Here is a 25,517-nt window from a genome sequence, read left to right as displayed (position 1 = left end):
GATATATTTCCCCCCAAAGTTTTCCCCCTCGTGAAGAAAACACTTTACGTGTCAGCGATGTAACTCCACACCTTTGCCAATGGAAATTTGTCCCACCACTACAATATGTGCTGTACCCATTAGGCCAAAGATAAATGTGATTTTTTTTTCTTATCATGAACAGACAATGAGCTGCATTGTGACTGTAAAGGATCACCATATGCACAATGACACAGAGATTGGGATGTTTCTGTGACGGACGACTAAGTATAATTTGCTGCTTGTATAAATGACTGTAGTTCTATAAACATGTCATCACTGACTCAGAACTGTCCTGTCTAAACTTAGAACTTCATTCAGTTGTTGTATCTGCTCCTGGTTTCTTTCTTCTGTCTCTACCTCACCCTCTCTGTCCACCATTTATCCTTTCACCCCCACCAGTCGAGGCAGATGGCTGTTTCTCGTCTTCTCTATACAATATTATCTATGAACAGTGACTTATATAATGTATGTTGTGATTCAAATATGCTATACAATTAAAATAAAATTGAATTGAATTAATTTTAAGTTATTTGCACAGCCACATTGTAAACCTGTGTATTTTTGTGCATCAGTGGCTTCAATGTGAAAAAGAATACACACTTGTTTTTGTTTACATGCACCGTTTAATCCAGCTAAGGATGTAGTCTAACTAAGACAGGCAATTGAGAACTTGCCGAGCCAGAAATTGATTTATTGGCTGCGTACGTCTGACTCCGCAGCAGTAGTTGGCGCTGTATCTCTCTGTAAGATAGCGGGTATTGAATCGGTTTCCTGTTGAAATTTACACATCACAGAAAAACAACAGCGAATGACGAGATGGACGGTGAAATGTCTTATGCTGTCGTCTCCTTCTATTTCCGGGTCAAAGAACTTACTTAGGCAGGTTAGTCCGATTAAGACTAGTTTGATTAGTTTAGTCGGACTAACGTGTTTACATGACCTTAGAAATCTGAATTTTTGTCTTAGTCCGACTAAAACTGAACTTTTAACGTTTATAATTATAATCAGCAGCTAATTTGCATCTTCTCTCTGTTTTTCTCTTTATGTTCTCTCACTCAAAGCGATGTCTGAGCTTTCCTTAAACCGCATTTTCTGTGACGGCTGGAAAATACGTTTAAATACTACAACGTGAACGGAGAGAAAACATAAACATGATGGTGAAAGCGCTGCCTGCGCACTCACAAATAATTATTTGCCGTTACAGTCATAAGCAGGAGGTTGTAGCGCTGATTGACTGATGACCGGTGAGTTTCATCACCACAGTGGATCTCACAGCTTGATCACCCACAATCCCCTGGGCCTCCAGGCCAAATCTGTCCACGACACGGGGGAAATCAGCACCAACCATTACACACATGCTGGACAGACTTTTTTGCTTTAACATCAAGATATTGAGTGTTAATAGTGTTGCACAGATTCACTGAGGTGTTGATACAAGGAAGATCGGAAACTAGGAACACGCCACGCCTTTTTTAATAATTACGCATTTTACACTTCACCGCTGTTTACGTCCAAATACGAAGAGCGGCTTCAGAGCAAAGTCCTATAAATAATTCATATCTTGAACTGATGAAATTTGGTGGAGCAATTAACCTTTGGCGTGACGCGAGGTAATTGATTTCTGAGACTCAAACAAAGAGACTTTGTTTAAAGGAATAAAGTGCTTCTACTTGTTTAATTTGCAAATGAAATAAATAAGGCCTTAGTGTGTCAAAGGTTGAGCCTTGCAAATAATAGTAATAAGGTGTTTAGAAAAAGTGTTGATGAAAATAAAGAAGCACGACAAGTAGGTTATCTATTGAGTATAAAAAACAGATAAGTGTGTGAACTGCAGAACATATTAGTTACCTGATGTCAGGTATGTTTTATAATCTTATTTAATGTTGTTTTCCAACAAAGACTAGTCAACATTACTGTTTTACTGTTCTATGCAGAGAGTGAGGCTTCTTATCACTTTAGACATTTACACTACAACACTACTGAAGATGCTTTTCATTCTTCACCTTAAACTATCATCAGTGGAGACACAGAGACGAACAGACAAGTGTGTCTGAACAGATTTTGGCATGTGGGGCCAGAAAAGGATCTATAAGGCCCAGATGGATGAGGGATCAAACCAGTAATTACAAAGAAACCTGTTCCAAGAATCACAACACAACCACGTTCACTGCAGAGTGAAATCTGACCACATCCCTTCACAGCTTCGAACCGGCAGACGTTGGGAGTAAACGTCTGTTTGAAAGCTCTCTGCTGCACGGAGTCTGACTGCAGCCACTCAACCCTGGAGCTGTCACAGAGGTAAATACTCAGCCCCAGGAGGCAGCACAGCTTTGCCCCAGAGCACAACCTAGGTCTTTAATTTTTACGTCACAGATGCTTATCCATGACAGCTGCTTTACTGGGACAGTTGAGTCAGCAGGTATGCTTTTTTTGCAGTGGCACCCAGCTTCACTTTAACAGTTATAAACACTCCCAGTGCCCAGTGTTTACACAGTCCTGGGCTGATTTTTTGTCTGGGAAATGTCAGGGGCAGCTATTCAGTTTATTCCATGCTCCGCTTTAAAGAAATTAAATCTATTATATCGCTGCTGTTAGATTTGCAATATAATTGGAACTGTGTTTCTTGTAAGTCTTTTTTCCCCCACTCTAATATTTTTCAGCAACCCTGATCCACAGATTATTGCCAGCACATTTCTGTACCCAGGTATCAAATCTCATTTATTGGGTGATTGTTATTCAGCCCCATGATCACAAGTATTTAGGCTCACAACAGGAAAGGCCACATTTTTTTCTTACAGCTTATAGTCTCTGTGTTGTTCTACAATCTGGCCTTAACTTACTAAAGGTTTTTGTGAAAACACGTTTTAAATGTATCTATACTTGCATACTCATAGGTTAAAGGACTCATATTATACCCTATTTCTACAAGTTAACCTAGTTCCCTGGTGTCCTAATGAACATGTCTGTGACATGCTTTGGTCACAATACCTTAAGGATGAAGCACCACATCAGTTCAATCACTCTGCCAAAACAGCCCTGTTCAGAAAACTTGCTTTTGAGTGCCTGTCTCTTTAAATGCAAAGGAGACACAGGAAACTACGTCAGCGTCACTGAGGCTCTGGCAGCTAACAGCAGTTAGCATTTGGCCATCATTTGCAGATTCTAGCCGGCACATTGCCGTCATATATAAAATGTATCCACTGGACACGTAAATCCTCTGAGGCTGGAAGTTTGTGGAGAACTCTGGGCTGCACTGTGCAGCCAAGAATAGAGCACTTTGCGGAACTCCACTCTTCCAGATACTATTGCCCTGTCCTGCACCCTCACGTTTTTTGGGGTCAAAGCGGAGCTCCGCGAGACAACAATTCCAGGAATGTATCATTGTCTCATGACGTAGCAATGAGTGCGCAAGTCAACATCGTGTGTTTTATGTCCTGTACTTAGACTGAGGCGGACCACAAAAACATGATGTGAGTCATCTTTTTTCACACTTTGCCTACTCATTGGGCCTCCAGAGTCCCAAATAAAAGCATTCAAATGATTAAAAAAATTATTTTGCATAATACGTCTCCTGTTCTTCTTTCAGCTTCTCCCTCTCTAGGGGTCGCCACAGCCGATGATCCGCACGTTTGATTTGTCAGAGATTTTTTATGCTGGATGCTCTTCCTGACACAACCCTCCCATTCTGGATGTGCCCCTCCAGTTCTAATCCATGTGCCCTTTCCGCTTGGCCATGGGCAGACCCACAGTCCTTAAAATAATGAGGTCCTTAAAAAACTGTTTTATAGTTTACAGTCTTAGCTTTTGTACCAAAGGAACACTGAGCCGAGGAGATGATTTACCAGAGGCACTTCTCTAATTTTACAGTGAGGTTATTAAGGTTATTATTCAAAATGTGCAGGCAATTAGAGCCTCCTGGCAAGAGTAAATGGGTAATAAAGAAATAAAACAGCTAATTAACAGTAGTTAAGGTGAAGCTAAATGGTCTGTGATAGGGGAGGAAACAAAAATGTACCATACCTCTCTCTCTACTCTCATTTATAGTTAATAATATAATTAAATACTTAAAATTGCACTATTATAGCAATATAGCTCTGCATTACTACAACTGCTTACGTGCAGATTATTAATCTGTCATATTATGGATTCAGCCAGTGTAAAGTATCACCCACAGAGTGCAGGTGTAGAGCTCTCCTCTCTCCTTCAACTCTTGAGCGATCGCTGTGCCCTTCAGAGGCCAAAACACAATCAGTCTTCCTCAGAGCCCGTAAGTGCTCATTATTAAGTTATTGGTTACCAGAATCCCAGAGAGGTTCACTGCTGCATGACAAACAATCAGCACAATCTGCTTTAACCCAGTGTCCTTAAAAATAGAGACTGTGGTTACCGTGAAAATAAACAAGGCATGGGCCAAACGTCAGGTTATCAAAGACAACTTATACCTGTGTTTCCTCTGCCTTATGCTGACAAGGGTACCAACATGCATGAACCGTACCATCCCAGGTATGAGGAAGTGCAACTGCTGGCTGCCATTCATTTGTGGCTGCTTAAAGGTACAATATGTAGTATTTATGGGTTTATATAACCCAAAATCCACTTTTTTATAGATATTATGTGCTCCTGCATTGTCTAGTCGCTGTATAATAGATTTGTTTCATTTTCGTAGTGTTTCAAAAAGTCATGTAAAATAACATGACCGCGGACCGTGGTTGCATAGCCACTGTTAGCAGCGAGACGCCATGTTTCTACCGGAGCCTGTAAGGACAAACGCGAGAGAACAACACAAGCGTCTCTTTACTCGTAGCGGAAGTCCCGCCTACTCTCTCTCCACTTCGTCTGCTACGGCCGCGGTAGCTCGCCCTCTCCCTCGCCTCACGAACCTCATCTGCTGACACGGAGAAAGACGACGAGGACGACATTTGACCAGCTGCGGATACCGTAGCGCTCAGGGAAGGGAGGGGGTGAGCAGAGCAGCAGGTCTTTGTTGTAAATTTCAGCCTCTCCTCTAGATGGCACTATAAACTACTTATTTCCCCTTTAAGCAAAAAAGAAATTTAAAAAACGGATTGTTTCTAAAGGAGTGTCTTTCTAATGGAGAACTGTGATGCAGTGCCCTTTAAGATGGCCTGGCAACTTTCTTTCCTACGGGTGCCCTTCCAACCAAAAAGGGTGCCTTTATGAAGTCGCTACTGTCCCTACATGAAAGTGTCCCAGAGGATGTCCTTAGAAGATATGACATTCAACGCTGGATAGAAAAATGCTCCTTCCCTTCCAAATGACTGTGTACGCCACTGCCAGGTACAGATTCCAAAGAGATTAAATAAAACTCACATTGTCAGACAGATTTATAGCAGGTCTTCTCTAGCTATTCTCTAAAACTGATTAGTAAAATTCTATGATTATTCACTGGCATGAGCTGAACAGGAACTGAAAACCAAAGTTTTGGGCCTGGAATAGGAACTGGATGACCCTGCAGCACCCAGGTCCAATCCCACTGTTCCTGACTCCAACCTGGTGGGTTTGTGTGGAGGCAAAATCCATGGGAGAAGACAGCAAGAGTGGAATATGCCATTGGATTACCCAGAGAAGGAGCAGTCTACCTTTTGTTTATGTCACTGCCAGACCATGATGATTCTGACTGGTACTGACTGGGGCTGGTGGTGGTGTGACAGCAGCATATGGTGCGCAATGGTGAGACTGCAGATTGTAACCATACACCATGATTAAAAATTAGATGTCGTATTCGTGTTTGCAGGGTAAGTCAAAGCTGTGAGTCTATGGGGAAATGGGTCTAATTTTCACTTGATTTATAACGTCAGTAAACAGAGTTAATGGTCTCATTTGCTAGTTTCAGCACTTTTGTAAATGACATGCTCCCGTTTAGAGGAAAATAGATGATATACAGTATGAGTGAACACCAGTGTAATTGACAACTTGTATTGTCCAGTGGGCGCCTGTTAATCTGTCAACTTCCAGTTTCAAAAACTGTCCAGACCCTGTCAAAACCAAAATCTCAAGGTATTGTAACCAGAAGACGACATTTACTTTTGTATTATGACAGTAACAAACAGAGGACTCTTCAAATCACACTGCCCTTTCGTGGTGGTTTCACAGTGGCCTTCACAAACCAAACAGGATGTTGTTGCGTTGTAATCGTCCACTTCATCATATGAAAAGCACGCTCTGGATGTTTTATCCATTCAAACATGGCAACTCAAAATGGCGGCAAGCAAGGCCCTTGACTAAAGGTCATATAACAGGCTTATTCTTCAGCTCCCGAAGCCAGACAATGTTGATTATGAAGCAATTATACACTTGTACAAACCTACTTATGTGTATTCAATATCTGCACAGCCTCCTAAATGTTAGCACACTGCACCTTTAAGTCACGCTGAGATAATCCAAAGATATCAGAAATGGTAATTACAGTATAATGAACATGTAATTCAATTTCCTTTGTCAACATTCTTTCAAGTCAGCTGCTTTCTTGTAATAATATAATTATCAGTCAGGCAGAGGTGAGGAGTGCCCACTATTACTCCCCGTGGTACTGAAATAATCTACATTTGATCGAGCACATTTTAGTTTTTCCACATTTTCATCCTGCCTGTTTGTGAAAACATAAGGTCAAAGTTCAGTATGTGTTCGCGGATATATTTTAATCTATCAATGTCATATAACACAATAACTCTGCTCCGTTCATGCTTTCATTTCTGTGTCCACTTATAGCCTGTGACGCGCAACAGGAGGGACTGAAACAACAATAACATGCTGTGAGCAAAAGCCTCTTCCATTTAATCACAGTATTTTCTCCAACCAGAGAACCTGGGAACTCTTTTTTTTTTTTTTAAGTTTGCTTACGCACAAAAGAAGACGCGCGTCTCTCTTTCTACGCAAAGTTTGACATTTACGAAGAACAAGTTGACGGGAAGCGTGAAAAAGTCCTTCATGGAAACACTGACCACTGACTTCAGTGGCAGAAGGATGAATAACCAGAAACTGTTATGACTCATAACAAGATAAGGGTTTGCACAAAGGGATGAGACATATTTTTATACAAATAAAGGAATACCTGCTTGACTGTTACTCCTTGAAATATGCATCTTCACATACACACACAGAAAAAAAACATTCAAATGCATACAAGGTATTTGTAATTGCAAAAAAATAATAAAATAGAATGCTATAATTTTAAAACAATGCTTTTGTCAATGTGGATAATTGTGCTTCAGCTCAGAAGATCAGAGTCATTTTTCCATATATGATCATATTACGCTTCTAATGATGTTTTCATGTTTTGGTTTTATTATATAAAAAAATATTGTTTTTTTTCCATTGTGAAGAACGTAACAGTGTTGCAGATAATGCACTGTACAACAACAAGTATCTCTATTTCACGTTGTGTATCTTCCCCTCTGCCAACTCTTCAGGTTAATTCTGAGAAGGTTTTTGGTAACACTTTCACCATTAACTAGGTGCTTACTAACACAAGTAGCATACTAGCCCTTTATTAGTAAATATTAAGCACATATTAAAACCTTATGTAGGAAAAATCTTAATTCATGTCGTAATAGAGGTAGAATAAGATTACGTAGAATAAGGTGTTTAATACGTGCTTAATGATTACTAATAAAGGGCTCGTAGGCAACTTATTAGGCACCTAGTTAATGGTGAATATGTGTTCCCTAATATAAAGTGTTTTTTTAATAAATGAGGCCTCTGGATCCATTAAAGTCCATGTGTGATCTCCGTGCAGGAAAAAGTGAAACTTTATCAGCTCCAGTCATGTGACCTTTGCCTCTGACCTTCCTGACAGCTAAGACGGTTTCTCTGCTGAATCAATATCCTCCTGCTGTAGGTTCTCCATCAAAATAACAAAGTGAATGCAATACTAGCTCTTAGATCAATCAGCCTATAAGGGCGCTATTTAAAGTGAATACATTTTAAAAATTAAAATGGCTTGTCTCCCTATGGCCAGGTATAAAACGAATCTCTTGTATTTACTCTTCAGCGAGACGTTCTTGAAAAGAAAAAAATGTCCCAATCCATCAAAGGTTCAGAGTGTAAAAATGAATGACATGCAGATTGTAACAAACATATAACTCACGACAACGGTTCATATACCAGGAAGTAGCTTCTGCTTTAAAACAGGTAACATGGTGGCGCAGGATGGCGGCCTCAATAAAGCACGACCCCTGCCTGAATTACACGTGAGCAATCTCATTTTAAAGAGATTATACGCTCATACAAACATACTTGCCATTACGATTGTATCATGATACCAGACAATGTTTATATCCTGTAAATGTGTCTTCAAATGTAACTGAGTAATGTCTTTTCAAACGCCTGTATTGCAGATGACACTGATAAATGTAACTTGGTAAATTGGTTAACTGCTATTTTAAGCTGTTTCTGTCAATCAAGCTAGTAGCAAGATCACATTTCTGGGAAGAAAATCGATTTTTTTAAATTGACAGACCATATTGAACAATCAATATTATTGATTGTTCAATGTTTGTTCCTTGTGGCTTGTATACTCATTTTCTGCCAATGAACCCTACTAAAGGTAGCATGCTACACCTTACATGAACATACAGTTTTAGTGTTAAATCTGAAACTGTACGTGTATCATTGTAAATTCATTATTATTATTATGATAAAGGACAGAGGAAAGCTAGGGGATGGTGTCACAAAGCTGCGTATGCTGAGTCAGATACACACAGATTCAGATTAAGTATCAGATTGACTGATCAAATGCTCGTCGGTTACTATCAACGAATATGAGCTCAGTGGTACTCTGAGGAAATGTAAATCTTCTGAACCTGTGATGGACTGTTTGTAGTGCTGTGTAGTTAAACAGAGTCTGTTGTACTCTTCTCTCCACAGCACACGTGAAATGAATACCAGTGAGAGCCCATCGATGAGGATCAGGTTCCAGATTGACTTTCATTTTGATCATTTTACACCGACACTGAAGTTGAACTGAGCAAATTCTGAGAGTTGTTGTTTGCTGATCTCTTTAAAATCAAAGTAAGTTTAGAAAGTTCCTCTTATTTTGCTGTTCCCTGGAGAAAATGTTCCTAACTTTTTCCTAATAACTTTTAACTTTTACCAAACCTACTACATGGACACATCTGTTAACGTTAAATAAATACTGTGCTGTGACTTATTTTAAAGCAAACTTATCAAGAATTATATCGAGAATTGAGAGGTGTTACGTCAGAATCCTTCCCCAGATTTGAACACTCTTATAAGGTTCTTCGGCTGGTCCTCATAGGAGAACCCTTTTAAAAGTCTTTATTCAGGAAAGGGGTTTTAAAGGGTTCTCTGGATCAAAAGTGTTCTTACTGGAACCATTAGTGTTACCAAGAACCCTTGAAAAACCCTTTCTTTGGGAAAGGGTTTTTCAGAAGCAAATGGTTCCAGTTAGAACCTCAGCCCTTGTAGAAGGATACTTTTGGAACCCTTATTTCTAAAAGTGTAGGAAAAAAAGGTGAAATTGAGAATGAGCCACACTTTTCTTCTGTATTGTCCCTGAAAACAACAACACATATAATGAATGAAATGTGCTCCAGTGCACTGATAGTGACAGAAATGAATGGTTTAAGATAAGTTTGCTATGAACCTTTAACTGTGAGGCCTGGAAAAACATCAGGAAACTGTGTTTGTTTAAAATGATTTGTTATTTATGTTCAACTCTGGCTGTGGTCTGCATTTAGTCAATAATGGTAATAATCCTTGACACCTGAGCACAAATGAACTAATAAGGTAAAAGATGGTGGTCAGAAAACAAAATGCTGTGTGATGATCCTGAGGCAAGTTTTGAGCTCAACTAGCCGAGCAACCAGGTGGTCACAGAGTAAGTGGTTGAATTTTCCATCAGAAGTGTAACCCTAGAGCTCTCTTCCTGTTTATGTAAAGCTACCTCCAACTATGACTGTAGCTGGATCACTGGGTGCCATATGGCACGAGGTTTAGAGTTCATATCAGAAACAGACGTGCACTGCAATGTTATGGAACAATGGTCAGTAAAAAAAAATGGAAAGAAAAAGAATCATTTTCAAGGATTCATCTTTCATTGTCATTTATCCCTTATTATCATGCAGGCTAACGCTGTCTGAGGGAGAGTAGAGCCTTTCTGTGTGTGTGTGTGTGTGTGTGTGTGTTTGGAGAGGGAAATGGTTGAGTGTGAACACAGGCTAACACGCTCTGAAAATGACAGAAACAAAACAAATGTCACATATTCAGCCCAGTGAAACACTAAGATCTGTAGTGACAACTGTCACATGTAGGCTCCAGCACTTCTGTCCAAGCATCTGTGGCCACACTCCTCCTCATCTGTGACTGCATGTAAACCACTCTCTACTTCTGATTGGGAAAACATATTAAACATTAAACTTTAAAACGGCAGTTCATTCTCCATTTATCTGTCCGTCCCATAGGTCAATGTGAACGGTAAAGGTGCTGTTGTCACAACTGTGAGATATTAAAAGCACTTTAACTTTACCTTTACTGAATAAAAAAAAACAAATCAAGATGATACGATGTATGCCGAAGGACACAAATACATGCTGTAAATCTGAAACCATCATCATCTCAGTGTAATAAATCTCACTATAACGCCATACTTGTACTTATATATGCTGAAGAAATAGCTATAAATAAAAACACTTGGAGGACATCGAGTCGAGCTCAGAATCAGACAGCAAAGCTGAATTTGTGCACATATTTCAGCACGATGAGAGTTTCCCATCACTCTGTTACTCTAAACTCTGTCTCACAATGGTCAAATCCAATGATCCCTGTGTGAAGATCATTATTCTCTCATGTTAAAGACCTCACTCTCACAGTTATATATATATATATATATATATGTATGTACCTTATATAAGCAACTGAGACTTAGGCCACTACTCCATCTTGCCTGTAATTTCCTTATCAATGATCGGTCATAAATAGGTCAGATAACAGATAACAGTACAGTGACACCACAGGAATGTTATTAATGCAAACATTCACATGCACCAGTGCAGAGCTCTACTTTACTTTGCTGAGCTGATGCAGGACACCACCTGTTTGGATTGAAGCCTTGATGTTTTATATATCTATATATACATATATATATATATATATGTATATATATATGAGTGTGTGATGATAGACATCAGCAGTGATCAGTGTGATCAGTGTGATCTTACCTCTCTCAGATGGCGCCCAGGCTCCTACAGGCTCATGTTGAAAAACACGCTCGTTGAGTCACATCAGTTTAGGTCCGTTTTACATCTGCTCCTCACTGAGTTAAAGGAAAGAGCGATGAAGGATGAGCCCTGGAACACCACATCACCACAGCTGTACTCCTCTCCTCTCCTCTCCTGCTCCTCCTCTGAACCGAACAAAAAGGGGGAGAAATGATCGACGACGTGCGTTTACGTTTGCTTCTCTTCGCCACGCGACACGCGCACGAGCAACACACACACACACACAAAAAACCACGAGGGAAATTCAGGAACAGCACGGATTTGTTTTTTTTGTTTGTTAATTGCTTTTTTTGTTGTTGTTGTTTCTCTACACTGACGAGGAGGCGACGAGCGACGGATGAGGCATGACTTACTGCGCGCTCCCGACTGCTGAGGCTCGTCCGCGCGGCTGCGATCAGGGGGTGGTGGGAGTGAGCTGCAATAAGAAATAATTCATGAAAAAGAGGTCGTCATTTTGACTGGTGATGATGCTGATGCACAGCGTCTACCCACTACATATCTAGCGTGAACGAGGTCAATATAAAAGTGTTTTTATTCAGCTTTGACTGAAGAGAAGCTCATTTGCACATAAATAAACTGAAAAGCTTGTCGTTCTTTCATTCAAAACAGGGCGCTTCAGTTCTCCCCTCCTTTCTTTATTTCTTTACAGTTAAATTATTAAAAGACATAGTTTGAATTAGGGGGAGGTTTGTCTAAAACTCCCCACGGCCTTGAAAACTGTTATTTTCCAATCAGCGATGAACAGAAATAGAAGTTAATTATACTCAGGAGGGTTGAACTGGCAGAAACTACCCATACGTATATTTGTATAAATATTTTATACCTTCAAAACAAAAATGTTGGTTTTGGATTCCATGGTTTTAGATTGAGCCTCCATCTTATGGTCTTTTAAAAGCTGCTAATGCGTGTCACGTTTGGAAGTGGACGCTTACTACACAAACATAGGAGAACCATTTTTGGTTCCAGGTAGAAACAAGAACCCTTTAAAAAAAAAAAAACTTTATTCAGGAAAGGGGTTTTAAAGGGTTCTCTGGATCAAGATGGTTCTTACTGAAACCATTAGTGTTACTAAGAACCCTTGAAAACCAAATGGTTCAAGGTAAAACCTCAGCCCTTGTAGAAGAACACTTTTGGAACCCTTATTTCTAAGAATGTAGTAGGAAACCACCGCTAAAGGGTCAGAGGTAATAGATGTAACAATAGGATTGTTGTTCCTAGTTGTTGTTATTCCGGGGAGCGCTTAGAGTGTGACACATAGTGAAGTAATGAGGCTGGTTAGAGCTGAACGTACAGTTAAGTTTGAATATACAAATAAAGTACACAAGTAAGCAAGATCTGCTTTAATCGTCCATTCTGTATGGTTTACGGAGTCATATAAACGGAACAGAATGAAACAATAGATATGAGATTAATGTTGTACCTGCATGTGCGTGGGTTTCCTCCGGGTTCTCCGGTTCCCTCGCCCAAGTCCGAAAACATGCAGAGGTTAATTGGACACTCTAAAGTGACCATAAGTGTGAATGTGAGATGTCCTGAGATGGACTGGGTGACCTGCCCATGGTGGACCCTGTCCTTCGCCCTATGTCAGCTGGGGTTGGCTTCAGCAGTGACCCTCATGTGGAGGATAAAGCCCAAGACAATGAATAAATGAATAACTGCAGCCGATACGGAAAGCATTGATTAAGCAGAAGATGAGATGTTTGGACTCACTGTATCTCATATGCACTGTATCAATCACATTAGTGCGTTTCCTCTTGTTATTCATGCTCCTGTAAATTGGCCTCTTTCACTGACCTTACATGATTGTTACATAAGACTGGATGATTTCTGTAAGAAGACTTCTCTGCCCTCAGGCCTCAGCTTGTACCCAGAGAGAAAACTAATAGGCCCTGCATGAGAGGAGAGACATTGAGAGGTCCCCAGTGTTTATTTTGTAACTACTAAAAGGATTGTTTTCATTGTCTTTTATTTGGCCCGATGAGTACTCCACACTGTCCCTGCTTCCCATTCATCAAAATGGATAGCCAGCCGCGCGCTCACACAACCACACCTGGGAGATGTCAGTTCTTTCATTCCTAAAGAGCTTTGAAAACAAAAGTGTCCTAAGATGCTGAGTCAGAATTTCCCCTGAGCTTCTCAGCTAATACAGTCAATAATTACATTTGCCCAAATTCATTACTTACAGTATGTTGACGGATAAAGCAGGAATATGGCCTAGCTAGCTTCAAGCTTGAGACCGGAGGGTAGCCGGTTCCAACCATGACCTGTCCGCAGTTGAAGTGCCCTTGAGCAAGGCACCTGACCCCCTCACTGCTCCCCGAGCGCCGCTGAATGCAGGCAGTTCACTGCTCTGGGTTAGCATGTACTTCACCTCACTGTGTGCTCTGTGTGTCACTAACTCACGGATGGGTTAAAATGCAGAAATTGGAAATTTCCCCACTGCAGGACTAATAAAGTAATCTTAATCTTAAAAGATTGGGTTCTAGAGTCGGACATAATGTCTCAGTTAGGCTGATATAGACCTCGACTGCTGTGGGAAATTCTGTGGAGCACTCACACTCACTCAGGGTATGAATAAGACTTCATTATATGTCATTAACCTTGTTCTTTCCTCCCTGTCTCTCTCTCTCTCTGTCCTCATCTTGCAGGCTGCAGGATCCAGGTCCAATTTCAATATTATTATAAAAGTGTTCTGCCTTACTATGTACAGTGCCTTCAGATCATGTATGTTGTGATTTAATAACAGTCATTTTAGAGAGTTTGTTTTACCTAACCGCAAAGAGTTAACCCACACAGACACAAACTGAAACCCCCCCCCCTCCGCTGAGCTAACCACTGTATCCTCAGGCTGTCGGCTTTTTTATTTCGGTACTTTCAGACATAAATAAGTCAATCATTGGAATTGGACGGGGTAAGAGAGTTTGTTCAAAGCAGCAGGCTTACCCATGCCGAGCTTCTCCTGTGTGATGTTAGGTGACCTGGAAGTAAAAAGTAACAGAAGGCATTCCCGCCCACTGGCTCTGCTGGCACACGGCTGCCCTCCACTTTTACCGTCAGCTCCATGATCACACATCACATCACATCTACACACACACACACACACACACGGCAGCTGTTTAATACTTAACATTGTTTTGAATGTCCTGCTGTCTTTTACAATCTGCTTTTCCACACCCTCTCAGGATCCCCACCTCTCTGTGTGGAGGAGTTTGTGTACCTTAAAGGCAAAGGTAGCCTAATTTAGTGGAGCTTCCAGTAAACTCCCCAGAGCCTGTACAAAAAAGGGAGGATCCAGGCCAGACAAAGCACAGCCCGTCACCTACTCCTCTGCAAGGAAAGCCCTGCTGGCTCCAAGCCCAGAAAACACTAGCACTGACTCGTATCTCTGCCTTGTTTTTAAAGGTGTTCCAAGAATGAACAAATAAAACAACCTCTACAAACAAAGTGGAAACGTTCAATTGTTTATCCATTCTCAGTGCTGAGTGTTGAGCATCGGAAACTTCTGCCGGCATAACCCTGGCGGCGTATCGGCACACTTGTTTTCACATGACCTTGAAGTATAATGGTGCTCACGGTTCCGGCGTCTGTGTGGAATCAGAGCTCCGCTGTCAGAGAACGACTGACAACGCAGACACAGAAGTCGCCGAGCCGCACGCGCAACAGGGAGGAAATGCAAATTGAAGCCACTTCGATGTGCAGATAGTTTTCTCTACACCACTCCGCTTTATCACTTTATACTTCCTTAATGGTTTTCCGTCTGCACTACTGGAGGATCATTTATCTTCTAAGTAGCCTTGTCAGTGTCTTTCTGCTGAGAAAAGGACATGAATGGAAATATAGGCTAAGCTTTTGCCTTCATTTCTGTCCTGCAGTAAAATCAGTGGCTGTATTAACACGCGTCTCCTAAAGCAAATTATATTTTTTTGTTGTTGTTGCTACCAGAGAAACATCATTTTATGACAACTTCCTCCACTTCAAGTCTCTTTTCCCACATAAGTAACCATGGTTACCATATAGTGGGTCTGTATGTATACAAGCCAGCTGCTACCAGTTGAAAATGGCCAAAGACAGTAATGATGAACGCTGAGAAATAACGCTCATCTTTGAATGTTTTAAACACAAGATGATGCTTTTTATTTATTTAAAAAAAAAGGCTCATATTTCCCACCGCTACTATCTCTAGATCTTGGCTCCCTGTTTGCTCGCCGACTTTCAGTGGGGGGTTAAAAATAGATTTCCTCCTTCCACCAGTGCAGATTGGACCAAACTTTATTTTCATGAGGGAAATGAAATGTACACATGCTGTGTGTGTGTGTGGGGGGGGGGTGCTCAGAGGGAAAACAATAACCTTCAAGATCAAATGACAAATCAGTTCTCGTCTGTGTAAGGAAAAAAAAAACAGTCCAAACACGTGTGTTGATGTTCTTCTCATAAACCTCAGATTTTTTAGTAACATCTAAAATTAGTCGCGGCTTTATCTGTTGCACAGGGTGTGGACGCCTATATCTCCCCGACTGATCACATCCAAGTCTGAGAACGTTGCCAGCTGACAGATGGCAAAGCACTGCTGCAAAAATATTTGAACAAGAGATTTTATGGCAGCTTATTAATCACATCCTTTTCAGCCCTACATGTCTATATGGATATTGATTTCTCACCGGCTGCAGCTGACCCCCATTCATTGTTCAGATATCTACAAAGAGAGACAGATGTGTACTGACGTGTTTTACCCCTATTTCTGGTTCCAGTCAGGGTGCAATGAGTATAAAAAGAGTATAAGATAGTGAGGAGAACAGAGGAGACATTGCAGGATGGATGAGGACACGTCAGCAACCAGGACAAGAAAAGCACAGCACAGTTAAGGCAGAATGAAACGCTGGAGTGAAAGTGTGACAGACAGACCCTAAGCTATAGCTCACTGATGTCTCTGTGAACGACAGTGACAGCGAAAGTGATGAAAATATCGAGTGGTTCCACTCTGCTGAGGCATACCCAGGACAACATCATCATCAAACCATCAAGGACACGAGGCAGGAGCCCCAGACTCACGCTTGGATCTTTTATTTTTATTGTTATTTACTCACTTAATTATGATTTTTCCTTGCGCTCAGACTATCCAAGTCTTCATACCTAAAAACCTTCTTAAAACAAAATAGCTCCATGACTCCGACTGTAAACAGACAGTGAGCATGAACAGTCTTCATACAACGATAAAAATAATCTCGTCAAATCTTAAATACGTACTCTGCCTCTTATATACACAGCGAGATATTTGTGGACACTTTGGCGTACAGCACAAATAAGGAGAATCACAGGTTTAACACGAAGCTACAGTTACAGAAGAGGAGCGAGGGATTCCAACTCCTTCATATTGTATGAGTGTTGTGTGGGGGCGTGGTTCTGTCGACAGAGCCGCGTCACTGCTGGCGAGCCTGAGCAGCGAGTCTCTTGGCTTTATTCTGGAGGTAACGTGCGTTGCCCTCTTCAAAACGTCTCTGCTCCTCCTCTCCTTCAATCTGAGAAACAAGCACAAAAAAAACCAACAACAAAACATTTTGCTTTCAGTCACATTCATCATTTACAACACACAACTTGCAGTGATGATGACGTTCAAATCAAATGACGGTGACAGTAGAAGCCATTCATCTTCCTGGTGAAGTGAATGAAGGGTGAATCGCGGAGAGGCTCCATGTTGTTTTTGAGCAAGTGAGACGCAGTTTCAGAGACGTGGAACAAAACCTTGTGTGGTGATTTGCAGGAGGGACAACATCTGCACAACACCGGTGCATTTACATCACCCTAGTCAGGACCATGAGTAAATTCATTCATACATTATCGGGGCAAATGTTTTCCATCTTAGGAAATATGCAAAGGTGGAGAAAATATACTGAAATTTTGGAGAAGGCAGATTTCTATGGAATTAGATTTGTGTCAATATTTTCAAACTAGAATTTTTAAGAAGCATAAAAATTATCAATTTAATAATTCAAAAATGTATTTTGTTGTTTGAAAATACATTTGTTCTTTGTGCTCTGTGATTTGTTCTTTGCGCTGTGGTTATTTGGTTTGCAGGCGGGGCTTAGGAAGCTGCCTGCTGATTGGCTGCAGTTTTTGAGTGACAGCTCAATGAACTCGTTCCCGTTCGACATCCGACCATATAATTGTAAATATCTAATGTTTATAATCTGACATCTATCTAATCTAACATTAGACATTTACAATTAGATGTTCGATGTTGACGGGGAAAACTTCGGGGAGTTATTCAATGATTAAATAGATATTTTATGAAGTTTATGCGGTGTGATGGTTGACCTCGTTACCTCACAGTAAGAAGGTCACCATGTTCAAATTCCAAACTGAAAAACTGACACGTTTGCCGTGTTACCTGGAGCTGGTTTGACTGAGGACCGACTCCAGCTTCCTCCCACAGTCCAAACACATGCAGATTGTATGTAAGTTAAGATGGACCGTTATTGGAATTAAGGAAGTTCTCGCAGCTTGTTCTCGACGCAGAATTTTTATCACGCGTGGTGTTCGATAACTATCGTGTGATTGGTCAGAAATTTGAAGTCCGTGTGCTGCAGTGGGAGGGGCCTATGAGAACTTCTCGTGACGTATGAAATGTCCTGGCCAGAAGTAACTGTGTTCTTGTTCTTGCCACCTCAAGAAAGCAAACCCATTTCTCTGTTCTTGTGGAGGATGCACAGACCTCCTTCAGAGAGCTCAGATTGGCTCCAGCTCCCCTTACAGCCCTTTATAAGATAAAGTTAATTCATTCATTAGCTACCGCTTTATCCTCTTCATGAGGGTCACAGGGCCACTGGAGCCAATCCCACTTGCCTTAGAGTCATGTCACCAGTCTATCACTGGGCCAACACACAAAGACGAACAACCGTTCATTCTCACATTCACACCCATGGTCAACTTAGTGTCCAGTTAACCTTTATAACAGCTTTATTTGTATAGCACCTTTAAAAACAGCTTTTTACAAAGTGCTTTTACATACAAATCAAAAAACTAGTGCCCGAAAAATATATAAACAGTATGTATGTGTTGCATGTTCATGGACTTTGGGAGCAAGAGTATCCAGGTTCGAGCCCTGGTTGGAACAAGGGTCTTTCTGCATGGAGTTTGCATGTTCTTCCCCTGTGTGCGTGTTTTTTTCGGGTTCTCCCACAGTCCAAAAACATGCAGATTTGGGGATTAGGGTGGAACTGGACACTCTTAATTGGCTGTAGGTGTGAGAGTGTGAGTGAATGGTTGTTTGTCTCTATATGTGGCCCTGCGATGGACTGGTGAACTGTCCAGGGTGTACCCCGCCTATCGCCCTATGTCAGCTGAGATAGGCACAGCACGCCCCACGACCCTGCAGTGGAGGATAAAGCGGTAGATGATGGATGGATGGATGGATGGACTTTGGGAGAAAACCAGAGTACCTGAAGAAAACTCGCGCGCCCAAGAGAAGTACGTGCATACTTCACAAAGAAAGGTCCTACAGGGTATATGCAGGAATACTGAAGTTAATTTCAATACCTTTTTAAGACTTTCTTATAATATTTTAAGACCTTATCGCCCCTTCAAGCTGTAATCAGCAACACATATTTAACTTACAAAACTGTTTTAGTTGCGATTAAATCTATAGAACACAGCCATACAAAGGAACTCATAAGCTGGAAAGAATACATTAAACCAAAGGCAAGGTTTATTAAAACAATAGTTGATTTATCAACTTTTAACGCTTTTTAAAACCCCGCGGACACCCTGGTCCTAAGATAAATGAATGTATGTTCCTGTGTAAGTTTAGTAATACGTGTGTTGAACCTGATGCATTTTTATAACCAGGATTTTTGTTAAAGCCCCTGTAGATTTACTGCTGTAAATGATCCTTTTACACTTAAGTTTTAATTCGAAGCAGCATGTTCTAACCGGTGGAGAGCAAATCTCTTGTCTTTCTCCCTCACTTAGCTCAGTTTGGCTGCTGATTAGTGGGAGGAAGCACTTGCTAGCCTGTACAGTTTAATTAGATTGCCTGGCAACGGCGTGACTTAATCAACATAACCAGTGACCGTGTCAACACTTACTATTATGGTGCAACCTGCTCACCCACTACCTCATCCTCACATTGTTCTGGGCGAGCAAGGAAGGGTGTTGTGTGTGAGCTTGTACATGTTCGGTTTTTTTGTACACAAAATGTTCAATAAATGTTGATGGAGTCTCTTTTCTGTTAAACGCCAGGTGGTTGGTTGCGTCAAGAGCACCTGTCACTCGGCAGCACTCGCAGATGGCACCTTAACTTTATGGAGAGAGCACGGTGGTAACGGATGTGTGCAAAACAACGAAAGTAAAAATCCTATCAGAGAGCCTGCTCACAACTCAAATGTGATGAGAATGTTGGAAAAAGTCAGGTTGAGCTGCAAACACGTTCCAGGGAACATGGTCTGTGTAAAGCAGATTCACACAAAATTGGCTTTTTGCCATTCATCTGAAAGTAATGGATAATTCCAGTGCCTTGACTTTGAAAGCAAAAATAAAATTGGAGAAAGCGAGAGACAAATATTCACCACAGTTCCTATATTGTTTTACTTTTTGCTCATTCTAAATCAATATGCACAGACTCTAGTGTGTGTGTGTGTGTGTGTGTAAATTAAATTACATTTGACTGTCAGTCAAACAGAAAGCAGAGCAGTAAGGGTGAGAAACTGCAGCAGTGTAAGTACAACACAAGGAAATCAGTTCACGCAATAATGACAAATTATTATGCGTGGTGAGAGTTTCTCTGCAGTGGCCAAAGATAAACATCTATTTGATGTCACTGTGTAACGTGATAAGAAGTCAATACGGTGTTCTAAAGATAGCAGCTGTCCAAGAGGGAAGATGTTAACATTAACCTCTGCTCGTGTGTAAATTAAATTTAAGTGGCCCCAGCATGTGTTGACGGAACAGAAACGGTTAATTAATTAAAATGATTTAATTGCACTGAAGCACAGGTCGAGATGTTTCAGTGAACAGGAAAAACCTCCAGTCGTATTGTTTTATTGGGGTCTAATGTGAATGAAACTGTCCTGTTTTTCACTCTCTAGTCTCTAGAGGGATAAATCCACAGAGGACCTACATGTACTTTTTTATTTTTGGAATCTCCTTCATGTATTCAGTGAAAAATGAGGTTTCCTCACCTACTGTTGTCTTGTAATGCAATGTTATTAAACGTGCCCCCAGAGAGTATTCTTTAGTTCTTACTGTAGGTTTTTAATCGGGATAGACTGCAGATAAGAGAACTATTTATTTATGTAGGTATTTAATAATTTAATGAATGAATGAATGAATGAATGAATGAATGAATGAATGAATGAATGAATTAAATTTATAAGAGATGCTGCAGGCCCTGGGAACTCTGTGCACTTTTTGTCTTTGTTTGAACTGTAGGTTTTTAATAGGGATAGACTGCAGATAAGAGATTTATTTATTTATTTAATATCTAATGAATGAATGAATGAATGAATGAATGAATTAAATAATTAATTAACTAACTTTATAAGAGATGCTGCTGGCCCTGGGAACTCTTTTTGAAAACTTTATTTACTGTAGAAAACTTTGGGGAGCTATGTATTTGTTTAAGATTTCATTCAACTTCATAAGACATGCTGCTGAGCCTGGGAGCTTCCTGCACTTTTTGTTATAATTTTAAAACAAAGGAAAAAAAAACCTTTAGGATGTTGCAAATCTAAAAAGCTGTTTAATAAACGCATGCTTAAAGGCATTTAAACGTTAAAGTTAAGTGTTGGCGTTTTTTTTGACGCCCATATGTTCACTTTTACTGCAAATGACTATCGGCTGCAAATTTTGGTTATGTGCCTCCTTGACTACTACCAATTGGTATCGGCCCTGAAAAAAACATATTGGTCTGTCTCTAATGACTCCCGTTTAAGACTAATAGCAATTCTTCTCCTATGCAGTCCATGTATGAGCACACATTATGTGCTTTATTTGCATTACAGGCACATTATGGCGAGACTGCACATACATATGTTTATGCTAATGTAGATCACATTTGCATAACTCAATGAGACAACGCAATGCCATGCTCAAAATGTCCTTTCGGTGTCCCCATGTAATTGGTATCCCCATCGCTGCTGCGCTCTAATAACTATGATTACACAGGATCATCAGCTACTACACGGTGACTCTCGGCTGCAGAACCTGTCAACCTCACAAAAACCACTCGTGCTTGTTTTATGTGTTTAAGCGTGTTTATTTCTATTCCCATTGTGTTTAAGGCAACTCAATTCTGCGCTAACTTGTAATAACTGTGTTATTATCGTAGACAACAGACGGCGTGTTTTGGCTCATATATCACACTTGAGACGTCATGTGTCTTGAAGGCAGTTTGGAAAGACAATGCAGAAACAATTTGGAAACTGTGACATTATTTATAGTTAAATATTTGATTCAAGAGTAAAGAGATAATATATCACGTTCTCCAGTTCTGTCTGCAGGTTCGCTACTGTCAAAGCTCTGCAAGTCACTGGCTCAGTGTCTGTGACTGGGTGAAAAGATCAGGGGCTTATTGTTTGTATAATGTTTGATTTAATTTTAATGGCAATCGATTGTTAAGATATTTTAGCGTGGACCAAAAAGACGTCATATAACTGTGTGAATGCAGTGAAGAAAAAAACATGGTTACAAGAATACAACAAAATAAGGATAAATAAATCAAAGATCATCTGTTACAGATTACACTGGAATCTCCAGTGGGAACAAAGACAGTTTGCACCCAAGTACTTTGGATGAACATGGTCAAAAAGCCAAGACAACCAGCTGTTTCACCTGGCACACAGGTCACACATTAGCTGCAGAGTGACAAACCAAATGGTGTAAACCTGGAACAGGGACAAAGCTTGTAAAAAAAAAGAAGAAGCATCGCTCAGATAAAGCCAGCAAAATGCCAGAGGAGCTCCTTTGTGTTGGCACGAGCTGTTATTAGAGTGGGCACACGGGGCATCAGTGGCACTGCCAAACGCCAGTGTCTCCAAAGTCGCACTGAGCTGTAAATAAGTGCCTAACATAACACAGATAAGAGCACACAGGAAGTACATTCATCTGGGATGTCATAACCTTCAGCAAATGTTTGGGATAGAAGGGAAAAAAAAGAAAGACGCACATGATTCCACAGATTATATAAAATGGATGTTGTCTTTTGGTTTGAAAAATTAAACCCAGGAAGTGGGACAGTAGTAGCAGTCGGCCACCAGGGAGGTCGCAAAAGAAAATATCCAGCTCAGTTGATTCAAAACATCAGTTTCCTGAGGAGTTCATGTCTGAATCGCTAGTTTAAGGTCAATTGTGTTAATAATTATGTTCCCATTTAGAGGAAAATCGATTAAAAGGAACAGCACGTATGAGTGGATACCAGTGTGATTGACAGCTGGTATCGTCCACACCAGGTTGCAGGTGATATCTGTTGTGAGTTTCCAGCTTCAAAAACTATCATGGCACAGGTCAAACTGTGAATCTCCAGGCGAAAAATGGGAGTTTGGTCATTATGGGATGTGCTGCAAATTGAATTGATCCAGCACCTATCATCTCTCTAAGAGTCAAATTAGAAAGTGTTCTTTAACAAAAAAAGGTTGAGATGTGGCCATGATTTTGTCAAGAGTACAGGCTCTTTTACATATACATGTTCATGAATAAGACATCATGAAAAATTAAGCATCCTTGACATATTCGTGCCCTAAAATGTTCTCGGTGTAGTGCCTTGGATCACCGCAGAGGAAGAAATGGCTGTGTGACTGTGGCGAGAGTGTACCTGTTAACTTGTCTCTGATTGTCTTGAATGGGAGGCACCTAAAAATAAATGTACATCACCTCATGTGGACTACAGGAAGTTGCCATGACAACCGGGCTTGTTTTTGTGTCAAGGGAGGCCAGCTGAGCCTGAGCTAGCAAGGATGGGGTGAGATGGAGGAAGGAGGAAGGAGGGGGGGGAAATGAAGAAAAGAGGGACTGACGGAGAGGCTGAACGTGAGGGAGACAGGCAAGACAAACAGAGGGAGTGAGAGGTGATTGGTAAATTGCTTAATTGTACAGTTGTGAGCAACAACACAGTTTCATTCACAATATATTAGACATCAACACTCTCCCACCACCAGCTCCTATTCAGTTTGGCCGGGATAACAACTCAAAGAGCTGACCATCTGGTAACAAGGATGTTATTCTAACCTTGATGCAGCCACTAACACAAAATAATCCAAAACACAGCGAGTTGCTCTGAGGCGTTTTTTGATTACATCTGTGCTGGCGCAGCACGTCCATCTATTATTTCAGTGATTTTCAAGGGTACTGCTGCTGAGAGGCAAAGCATCCCCCTGATATTCTCCCTTCTGCTCATGCTGTTCTCATTCCCCGCTCCAGCATCACCCACAGTATGCTTACATTAGAGACAGATCATCTAGAAGCAGCCGCATACACACAGACACAGAAAAGACGAGAGAAATGGTGGGGGTTGAGAGAGAGAGAGAGAGAGTCCCTAACCCCTGGGAGATCTAAAATAGGAAAATCTAAAGATAGTAAATGCAGCAGGCACACTTGAGAAAAAGCCAGGATGAGAGAATGGGGGAAAAGCACCTGCAGTCAAAAATAGCTGAAGCGGTCCTTTCCATCGGCCTATTTATAGAACACAACTGGAGCAAAAGCTGCCACAATGTCCTGGCCAATGTTTATTTTTAGCTTTACGAGGGTGTTTATTTTTTTGAGGTGAATGAAAGAAAGATAAGACATTCAGTGAAAATGCAAATAAAGGAGAGGATGAGGAGACTTCGTCCTGGTGCTCAGAGAAATGTTATGAAAATGTCTTAAAACATGGGTGAGAGAGCTGAGTTCTAAGGTAAAATCTCATAATGTGTGTCCACAACAGATCAGATTTAATCTGGAACCTATCAGATGTTGCAGGTCATGAACACACATAAGGATTCACCTGTAACAGATACAGATTATTTACCTGTTTATTATGGGCTATTTATAATAGGAGATTTAAATACAAGCAAATAAAGATGGTCTAAAGGAAAGACGTTTAAACTGTGTATGGGGTTATATTTGGTTATACTTTTCAGATTAGCATTTTATTACATACCATAATATAAGATAATTCAACATAACAGCGTATTCTCTTGAGGCAGTTTTGTAGTTGGGAATAATAATAATTATAATTTCAATTTCTAAAGAACCCAAGGTCACTGTGCAATGAACAGTAGTAGGAAAAAATAAAGCGAAACTCGAACAAAAACAATCAAATGGCATAAACCTGTTAGGAACAAGTGCCACTTCAACACAGATTTAAAAGACTCCAAAGATGGTGCCTGGCAAATAACCCCATACAACTCTCTGATTCCAACTCGCTTATTTCTATCCCCCCATGATACCTTGTGTGAGTTATTGGCTCAACGTCTGCCGATGGTGTTTTTTGATGGTAAGTCAACGCGAAGACTGTGAAATTTAACATGTGGGAACATCACCTGTTAAACCTCAGTAGAGACAATGCAATCATTCCTCTGCCTTCATCTACACAGTAACGTTTGCAGTGTTAAAGTAACACTAAAAGTGTCTATTTAACACCACTAACTAGGACATTAACCATTCGGGAATTGCGTTTTATTTAACTCATTTAGTGTTAATGTAACACAAAGAGTCTAGCAGTTACGTTAACTGCTGTATGTGCTGTCCACACGCATCTAACATGCTCATTGCTGGGCTGATGTCGCATGTTTCCAGGTATACCAGGGTTTTAAGTGTCCCACATCACAAAAGCCTGGTATATCAATTTGTATATCACCTACCATCAAGTGATGAGGACAGGACAGCACAATCCTGAAACCACCACCACTTTGTTCGCCACTGGGAAATAAAAAAATCACTGCTGCTTCTGCTTCTGCTCCGGAAGTTCCACCCATAATCATTTCTCCAGCAATAATCTGGATACTAAGTTATATCCAGGAGACTAGACAGACTACGAATGTCCCCCCTCCTCCTCATTTTGTGTCAACCTCATCCCATGTTCAAGCTCTAGGTAAAGACTTACCAAGACTGAAATAGCAGTGATTGAGCCTCGACATTCTTTCCTCACTCACTCATATAAATAATTGCATGCATGTGTACTCTGTGATCTGTTCAGGCACATCAACACACAAAGCCCCCTGTCACACATACAGACACACACAGGGAGGAGCTCTATTTGTCTTTCTCTGA

The 25,517-nt window shown here is 40.7% G+C and overlaps 1 protein-coding gene across 1 annotated transcript in view; it reads right to left on the bottom strand.

The window, feature by feature from the left end:
- Positions 1-16,679: 16,679 nt before the first annotated feature.
- acot7 (acyl-CoA thioesterase 7) overlaps positions 16,680-25,517 on the bottom strand; it is a gene marked incomplete at its 5' end in the record, with an annotated part of 43,492 nt that continues 34,654 nt past the window's right edge. Inside the window, one exon of the mRNA XM_083895669.1 lies at positions 16,680-16,795. Coding sequence (XP_083751795.1) covers positions 16,697-16,795 — 99 coding nt within the window. The 3' untranslated portion in view covers positions 16,680-16,696. The remainder of the gene's footprint in view (positions 16,796-25,517) is intronic.

The sequence above is a fragment of the Microchirus variegatus genome, assembly GCF_963457635.1.
Source record: "Microchirus variegatus genome assembly, chromosome: 9".
Classification (NCBI taxonomy): domain Eukaryota; kingdom Metazoa; phylum Chordata; class Actinopteri; order Pleuronectiformes; family Soleidae; genus Microchirus; species Microchirus variegatus.
Note: the sequence above shows the minus strand (reverse complement) of the source record. Positions and strands in the feature narration are given on the sequence as shown.